General features: G+C 29.5%; 1 protein-coding gene across 1 annotated transcript; it reads right to left on the bottom strand.

Annotated features, from left to right (window-relative positions):
• Positions 1-1,945: 1,945 nt before the first annotated feature.
• LOC107023842 (UDP-xylose transporter 3-like) lies at positions 1,946-5,862 on the bottom strand. Its single transcript, XM_015224658.1, has 8 exons — positions 5,540-5,862; positions 5,293-5,448; positions 4,452-4,636; positions 4,297-4,364; positions 3,733-3,865; positions 2,895-3,056; positions 2,529-2,798; positions 1,946-2,423 (listed from the first exon to the last, which is right to left on the bottom strand). The coding sequence occupies exons 2-8, from the start codon at positions 5,411-5,413 to the stop codon at positions 2,292-2,294; spliced, it is 1,071 nt and encodes a 356-aa protein (XP_015080144.1). The 5' UTR covers positions 5,414-5,448; positions 5,540-5,862; the 3' UTR covers positions 1,946-2,291.
• Positions 5,863-9,877: the final 4,015 nt, after the last annotated feature.

The following is a 9,877-nucleotide window of genomic DNA, read 5'->3' as shown; positions in this document are numbered from 1 at the left end:
CTCCTTTTTATAGAGAATTTTGTAAGAGAGTGCGTGTTGGGAAACACTTGTGCGAATCCTTTCTTTGGGTGATCTTGTGAGATTATTCTCTTTGGGGTATTTGGGATTAATTAGAGTTTTATCTCTAATTTTGTACTCTCTTATGTACTCTTGTTGATATAGTGAAATTACTCCTCTCCGCCTGTGGATTAGGTCACACCGATCGAACCACGTTAAATTTGTATATTTTTTTATAATTTTGTTATTATCAACTTATTATTGTCATTATAATATTTTTTTGAGCTAAATTCCGTAATACCCGGATCACCAATCCTAACAACAAACTTTGTCGTGATCAAAAGATATCTAGTTCTTATGTTCTCCATGCTTGTCAATTAGTAGAGGTTCGATTGATACTTCAAAAAGTTCGATTAATTTCAAAACTTTACCTAATTCTCGAATAGCAATTGTAAAAACAGTTGTTTGAATTTCTTAGCCCAATAGTGTTTTTCTATGCCACAAATAAAAAATTAGTAGCTTGTAATTATACTCCAAATAACTTTGGAAAAACAAAGATTTAGTGTACAATTGAATACCAGATTTTTTCTACTTAAATTGCACAACTTGGTAACTTGATCACAAATACTAGAAAAGCTATCAGAGGACAGACTGCACATCTAACCATTTAAATAATCTTAAGAGCACATCTGTACATGACTGTTTCATCAAAACTTTGCTTGCACTTTCTGACATCAAGATTAAAAAAACAAATCGATGTTGACAACAAAAAAAAATATGAAGTCAATGACAAAATCCTAATTTTCTATAGAAATGCATGTGTATCCTAAGTTTTTATTCTTTTCTTTATACAAAGCATTTGGTATCCAAAATTTAAGGATTAATTTGAATCGAAATCTGTAATTATTGGCAGAAGAATCTCATGAGGTGGTTAATATGTATAAGTATAATTAGAAAAATCTGATCATTTTTAGTCAAAGACCTTAACGTTTGTGTCTTGGAGATAGTGCAAAATATACATTAATTTATCAGTTCTCTACTAATATGATTATGGAAGTATAGTTCCATCTACTAGGACTCTTCAGGAATCAAAATATAAGCAAGCACATGCCCCCTCAACTATTTTTTTTAAATCACCGTAATGTTCAAAATAGTTTCTGTGCACTTTGATTAATTCCCTAATAAGATTTGAAAAGAAAGAAGGGACAAATGGTTAGGAGATAATCTAAGTGACAAAGGGGACCAAAATGCTTTTCTTCAAGTATAGATCATCACTAGGCATATAAAGTGATACATTATCCCCTCTAGGCTGTAGCATATTACACTAAAAAAACTTTGCCAATCATTAACTTCTTCTTTTCTATATATCTTAATTGTTCCTTCTATTCTCAATTCCTACCTTGGTTTATTCATTTTGTATTTGTTTTGCTGTTTCTGCTTTCTACTTCCTCTGAATTCTTCGGAGTTGTTTGATTTGTGTGATAAAAATAATTCTAGATTGGGAAGTGGAGGGTACTACGATTTCTTTTGATAACTAAGATATTCCTTGTGGGCTAGCTCACCCAACCCTAGTTATGCTCACAAATTCAGAACTTAGGGTTCACCTTTTTTTTTTGCTCCCACTTAAATACCATGCTTCAGTCGGTCACGGTTCAAATTTGTAGCCTATACCTAATGTGCAGTACATGTGTTGCGTCATTACCACTAAACTAAAGCCCTATTGGCCCAAGAGGGTAATAAGAATTACCAACGACAGAGATATATATATCACCTATTGTGCAAAAAAGTTCTCCACAAACTAAAAAGGCAATTTGCACACAGTAAAGATATATATAGCTGGATTTAATAAGAAACATCAAATGTAAAACAATGGAAAGTATTGCTGGTTGGGGAAAAGCTGCTTAGAATAAAGATAAAAGATAAATACAGTTCAGAGATAACATCAAAGTACGCAAATTGGAGAAAAGCTGCTTAGAGTAATATATATATACTGTTCAGAGATAACATTATTCAGCTAGAACTCAAATAATTTCTGATCAAATCATTTTACTATGCCTCAAATATTCTAATTATACAATAAATCAGGGAAGTACATGCATTGCTTACTACGGAGCAGCGGTAACATTTCAAATCTAGACATCAAACAGCAATCAAAGTGGAAGTGAAAGCGTTCTTTGTTACTCATATGATTTTGAAGTAGGGGAAGTATTGTTGCAATTGCACTATTCCCATGGCGAACTATCAATTTCATCATAATTCAATTGATGCATCTTGGAATGCTAAATATACCATTTTCAGCGGTTGTAGTCTCGAGCACGGAAATCATTATCTGCTTTCCCAATTGGGGATATTGGGAGAGCTACATCATTTATTGCACCAGCTCCAGTCTCCATGCCTATTAGAGGATCAGATTCATCTTCTTTGGTCTGTAATCATTATAATGGGAGTAGAATTGATGACATTAGTAGCTAGTGAAGTACCGTAACAAAGAAATAAAATGGATCTGATGAACCAAAAGTATCATGTTATACCTGAAGTTGTACTGATGCTTCTGTAGCTTTTTTCTGACCTTCACGAGTGCAATAATATGAATAAAGAACCATTCCCAGCATAGCAACAAAGATCCCAAGAATATTCCTCCAGTTGAATGGGTCATGAAGTAAGATATATCCAAAAGCTAATACTAGACAAGTTTTAAGATGGCCAAGGACTTGGTAGGTGACAGGGGATGTTTTTCCAATCACAAGGAATGTGCTAAAGTTAACAGAGACTGAGATCAAGCAGGACATAGCAATGAAAGTCTGCACTTACAAAAATGAATTAGATCTGGAACCATACCCCATCCATTACTATAGGAGCAGTAAGGACATTGTACAAGATGGGTTTATAATGCTTACCAGCACTTGTGGTGTATATCTGAAGGCAAATACATTTTGCTGAGTCAAAAACTTATCCAGAAACGGACCAGAGACGAACAAAGTCATGGCTTGATAAGGACAAGATTGATACAACAGTTGTGTTGAAGAAACCTTGAACTTCTTCTGGATGGTATTGGTCATCTGAAAGAAGCTAATTAAGAACTAACATGAAGAAAAGATGTATGGACCATGACGATATATGGATGTGTGTGTGTGTGTGGGTGTATAATATATATAACATAGGTTAAAATCCATAAATTGTTCAGACAATCATCAATTCACTACAGGAATATCTAGGCATAGATTGGAACCCCACTTTTTGTTTTTGCAGAGGGATTCCCCCGACTTTGTATCTACAAAGCAACATCTTTGTTGTTTATACTAGTTACATCCTTGCTTAACATTTCAAAAAATATGTAAAAGAAGCAAATACAACTCCGAAAGCAGCAGGTATAAACAGTTCACATACCAAGGAGCTGCTTGGTAATGCTCAAGCTTTATGACATTGAATCGAGATCAAATAAAGCTAAAATAGTATAGGATATAAGTTTAAGGTCATCTAAGAAGATATAACAAAGCAAGTTATATGTTCAAGGTAGGTTAGATAGATAACACAAAGATTTTGCATCTCCATATTAGTCTTAGAAGAAAAATATGAAAAGTGATAGCATGAAGATGCATCCATCACTAGTTAAAAGTTAAGCTAAAGACCTCTTGTGACCCACAAAACTTGCCATATCTGATCCGTATGCAGCTTGAAATATGCAAAAACAGTGCAAACAATGGAAATAAGGAGCCAGCTACTTTAGAAGGATACAATTTGAGCAACGCAAGTGGTAAGAACTGCAAGGAGTGACAAGATAGAACCCAGGAAGTTCAGCTGTAAATCAGTTACAGTTGCAATTCCAACACCCAAAAGAAGGACGCAAAGAGAGAGTTGAATGCTCCGACTGTAAAACAAGGAAATTTCAGGTTAAAGCTCAAATAGAGAAGAAGAATTTTATGAGAACCAAGTCTAGCAAAAAGTTACGTAGCTAAAGCAAAATCCATTATTGTCAGTAAAAAAAAAAAAACCATTAGTAGATGAAGTACTTTCTCAGACCATCTTCAAATAACCAGTTGATTGCTTAGAGAAACATGATTCAGTCTTTACAGGTTTCGCTAAGAATTAGTTTGGTTGCCATCGTCTGATTTAACAGTACTGGATCAGTATGAATGGATTGGTCAGTGAATCACTTATCTTGGTAGCTAATGCAACTTTAGGAGTTATCCAGTTCATTTTTTAGTCAAAGTTGCAGTGCAAAGGAAAATTAGCGACTCAAAGAGGAAAATGGCATCAATCCAAAAACACTGATTAACCCAATAAAAATGATAAACTGACCTGAATTTCTTGCTGAGGAAAATTGTCTCTAAAAATACAGTGCATGGTATGATTGCAAGCTTCGTCATCTAACACATTAGCGAGAAAGCTTGGAATTTAGGAAAATCATTATGCAGCCATGTTATCTGAAATAGAGATGAAGGGAAAGAACGTACCTGATAAAAACCAACAGAATTGAAACCAAGGCTAAGGTTTAGCAACCCAATTGATATTCCATTCAGAATACCAAATCCAACAACAGTTCTTGGATCAAAAGGTTTGTGTTCAAATAGCTTCATCCATAGCGCCACATGGAGGGAGCAAAAAGTGACCAGTAGATGCCAGCTCGTCAAAGTTGTAGCTGCCATAGAACAAAATTTATACACATTATCATCTCATCTCTATCTTGGAAATTATAACAGCTATTAAGACAACTTGAAAAATCTAGGTAAAAAAAGTAGATCTTGATTCTTAAGTGGTTTGAACATGAATTTGCAACCACAAAGTATTATTCACTGCAGTTAATAGTTCAAAACTATCTAAACATAAGTTCATACCTTTAACTAAAACTTCAAGGACAGATTTATCTAAAGACACTAGTATAGAGGGAAGACTAACTTATTCATCCATCGGTGATTAGTAGGGACAGTATCATGTCAGGACAACTTCTTATGTAATCAAAACTAGAAACACGTTAAGTGTAAGACAAAACAGAAGCACATCCAACTTGGAATCGATATGTTATCAAATTGAGAGGATGATTTGAAAAATCAAACATAGCTGCTGGAAATGAATCTTGGACCTAACTTAACTGTAGAGTATTGCACAAGTCATATAAGGAGACTACATATCTCATTAACAACTGATGTTGCTATTTTTTAATTTTTCAACAATAGCACAAAAAGCAAACTTTTAGCATGAAAAGCAAAATTTAATCACGTATTCACATTTCGATTCCGTATTCAATATGACAAGCATCTTGTAAAATGATGATCCATACAATGACAATTAACTCACCAAAACGAAAACCTAAAGTGCTCATAAGCGCTTTATTGCATATCACAATAGATACTGATGAAACAACAGATAGAGACAAAGCTCCAATGGTGCCAAGCTGAAAGCGCTTGTTCTCACTCATCCTTTCAGCTACAGCTCCTTGCTCCGCTAATTTATCTAGATCGAACAACAAACAATGATAAACCTCAACATTCCACAGCAACAATCAAATGAAACAAAAAAAAAATCAGTATGTACAAAATCTCACATCTGAAAGAAATACTTCCCAAAAACCAGCAACAAATTTGATCCAACACCACAAATTCTTCACGCTACCATATCCAAAATTCCATATAATTACAGATCCAATCAAGTTAACAAGCCTGTATATGTGTATTTTGTATGGATTTGAGAAATTTTTCGACTTAAATTTTAGGGCAAAAGGTTGTGCAGTCAGTTCCAAGTTCCAACTACAGCGACTGTATACAGAGAGTTTGATAATTTTGTATCCTGGAAATGTGAGTAAATTATATGTATGCAAATCTCAGTCAAAATCTGAGAAGGGGGGAGGGACGTGCTTGCATCTTCAACAAAAAAATATTTAACTTAATTAGTCTCTTAATATTGAAGGTTAGTACGGATTGGTCCTTAAAGTTTAATACTGAACATATAGAGTCCACCAAGTTTAGAATTTCTCGTTACTTTTAATTTGATCCAATGTTTAACGATGTCTATTCAATTAAGGAAATATAATTATTCATTATTATTTGAGACCAATAATTTTTTATTTATTTGAAAATAGCATTTGATCCTAGGAAATTCAAAGAAGTTGTATTTCAAATTTGAAAGACATTCAATATCTTGTTTTTACATTTCTTATTTTTTTTTTTAAAAAATAAGGATAATTACAAAAATTAAAAGTAAACACATCTCAATCTTCAATTTTAACTTTAAAAATTTTAAATATTCTGAAAAAGTATTTTTAATAGTATGTATTAGCTCGTATATGATATCTAATTTATGATATTATGTAATTATTAATTTGAAGATACTATTTTTTTAAGAATAAATTGAATAGTACTCCTGTTTTAGGTAAATTATCAAGTTGAGTAGTTTTGATAATTTTTAAAATTAAAAGATATAAATTATTTTTTTAAAAAAAATACTTTAAAATTCTTAATATTCTTTGCTATGGAAACAGAACTTCAACTTTAAAATTTTAAAATAAAGTGTTTTTGTTATTTTAATGGTCAACCCATTTAATAACATGTGGATTAGAAATATGACTCTAGGTTCCATAGATTTCTTTTATATTTCAAAATAATCATGTAATATATTATAAAATCTTAAGTAATATTATTTTAATTAGTTACGTAAAAAGGAATTAGTGCTATTGAAATGAACACTTTGGAAGAAATATTTCAGACTTTGGAGAATACTTCAGAATCTTGTTTATATTTTTATACTATATTTTCTTTCAAAAAAATTGACTTTGGTTAAATCAATTTTTTTAAAAGGAGAAAATGGTTGAAACAATCAAATATTAATTGCAATAATTAAAAGTAAATACACTTCACTCTTCAACTCTAACTCCAAAAATTTCAAATATAGTAAAAAAAAATTTTAATAGCATGTAAAAGCTCGTACATGAAATATAACCTATAATATTATATAATTATCTTTTTGAGATACCAATTTTTTAGAATAAATTTAATTGTATATTTTAGATAAATTAATCAAGTTGAATAATTTTAATAATTTTTTAAATTAAAAGATATAAATCATATTTTAAAATATACATTCAAATTCTAAATATTCTTAGAAAAGAATATGACCAAACATAATTTCCTTGAAGTTTTTAATTAAAGTAATACTTTTTTTCGTGGTCAAATGTCCACTTAATGCATGTAAATCTGAATCTAGGCTCCCTGCCATTCTTTTATTTCAAATAACCATGTAGTGATATATTATTAAATCTTATGTAATATTAGTTCAATTAGCAAGGTAAAAAGGAATTTAATTTTTTTGCTTTGGTATTGAAATGAACAGTTTGCAGTTTGTTCTTGTCGTAGTGCAATGACTATTATGCTAAACTCAGACATAAATTAGAAGAAAGTTAATCTTTTCTAATATTATCTTCATCCACTTTTAAATGTTATGATTTTCATTTTAGAGTCAATAATAATTATTTTGACTAATATTTCACGATGTTTTATTAATTATATTAATATGTAAAAAATTATAATTTATGGTACTTTTCGTACAATTTTTGAATTAATATATTCTAATATAAATTTTAAAATTAGTCAAATTAACTTTTGAAGTGCAACATGACAATTAAAAGTATATTTTATCTTTTGAGTGTAATCAGTAAAGTATAAAAGTGAAGTTACATGCACCTGGTGTTTACACCAAACTAATGCAATTTTCATCACTATGTGATTTAATGAAATAAAACACATTTTAGTTAATCAAGTTTAAGTAAAATGAACAATAATTTAAATTCATGACATACATATATTAAATTAATTTAAACACCCAGTGCGAATAAATTTTACCTATCAATTATCGGTACCACACAAATATTTTTCATTCAATTTAGTGGCTAATTTTGTGTAAATTTAATGTTTCTATTTAAAGGTTGGTTTCTCTAAAGTTTGTCCTTTCAATTTACTTTATTCATTGAGACTTTATGACAAAGAGGTACCATAAATAATAGGGCTTCATACTTGTCTTATACTACTATATACCTAATTTTGACTCAATCGAATCATACCGTCCAAATGATAAAAGTTAGTGACTTGTCATTTAGTAATTGATCTTTATTTGCTAATATGTATATGTAATTTTCTTTTTATTATACGTGAATTTGTAATTTATGTATTTTTTTTAAAAAAAATTTATATTAATATGAATTTAACGTTTCACTAAGGTAAAAAATAGTTTCGAGAAAAAACTTGAAATATTATATAATTGTCAAACAATTAGTATTGTTCGTTTTAAGAAAAAATGGAGAAAACTTCTTTCCATTACATACTTCTACTTCTAATGCAGTTTGTTAAAAGCATAAGCAATAAACCAGTGCTTGTGATTTACGAATTTGGTCTTTAAATGGTAAAGTTAGAGATATTTGGGAAACTTACATAAATATACTATAATAAAAAAATATTTACCATTTATAGCAATAATATTTTTACCTCACTTGATCACTTTTAATTCATTTATAATACAAGTTTAATACATATTACAAAGAACAATTTATTATTCACATATAATACAAATTTTAATGATGAATAATACATTTATCACACATTTTAATACACTTATAATACAATGTGACAATTTTTTACCAAACAAACATGATATATTTCAAAAAACAAATATAATTCATATATATTGCATACATAATTCACTTTTAATACATATAACATATTTAACCATGCATTGATATAAATGGTAATAAACAAAAAGTATCGCTAAAATCAGTAATTATTTTTTAAAATGTATTAATTTATGTAATTTTTCCGAGATATTTTGGGATCAATGTAAACTTAATTTTTGTTATATTTCTCTTTCTGATGGTTTGTTGAGAAATATGGTTAAAATTTAAAAAGATGGGTGTGTGAAATGATGCAAGACATTTTACTTAATATGAAATGAGATATATAAGTCTAATGAATTTATGAAGAGTTAATCTCATGTATCTTCAATTCAAATGAATCACTAATATTATAGACAAAAGTATAGATTTGATAAAGGTAACACACAAAAATAATCATAGCTGGGATAATCTTTAAAATGAAATCATCATTCATTTTATCATTGATCTCCATATTTACTAGTCCTTCTTAATCTCAACTAATATTTACACTTATTCATTGTTTATATATTAAAAAAATAAGTATGATAGGAAGTGCAAGAGCGATAGACAAAATATAAGAGAATTGCCTAAAATCATAGTTTTTTGGACTATCTATTATATCAATATTTGAACAAGTATTTATTATTATGTCAATTTTATGATTATTGTTTTCTTTATTTATACATATTTTAAAAAATCACTATAACACGAAACACAAGTGTAAGTATCATTACACGCTAATAATAAAGTAAATATAATTTATAGAAAAATATTTTTAAAATAAAAATTTAACGTTCAGAATTTACTTTTTTACGTGACTTATGTATTAAAATAAATTTTAAAGTGGACTCACAGATTCTAAGGTGTACGCTTTATAGGTCACACTCTAAAATATTTTTGATACATCTCCCATCCTGAAATTTGCCCGAAGACTTTAAAAACACTGATTGATACACCGTTAATTATGGGAACAATGACCCTAAATTACAAACTTAAAGGACTCTTTATGTTTAATTGTTAATAAAAAGGACTAAATCAAGTCTAGCCATAAAATTAATGGAGCAGCTGTGTTTTTTTATCTCATATTCAGCGCTGATAAACGTGGAATGCGTTCTCTTTTTTTCAATTATAAACGCGGAGTAGCTGAAAAAGAAAAAGACCCTGGTCTGTTTGATGTTTACGGGAACCATTTTCCTGAAAAAAAGTAATTTTTATAATATAAGTTAAAAGAATATGATAAATTTA

This window comes from Solanum pennellii, chromosome 6, assembly GCF_001406875.1.
Source record: "Solanum pennellii chromosome 6, SPENNV200".
Lineage (NCBI taxonomy): Eukaryota > Viridiplantae > Streptophyta > Magnoliopsida > Solanales > Solanaceae > Solanum > Solanum pennellii.
The sequence above is the reverse complement of the archived record's forward strand: the minus strand, read 5'-3'. Positions and strand labels throughout refer to the sequence as shown.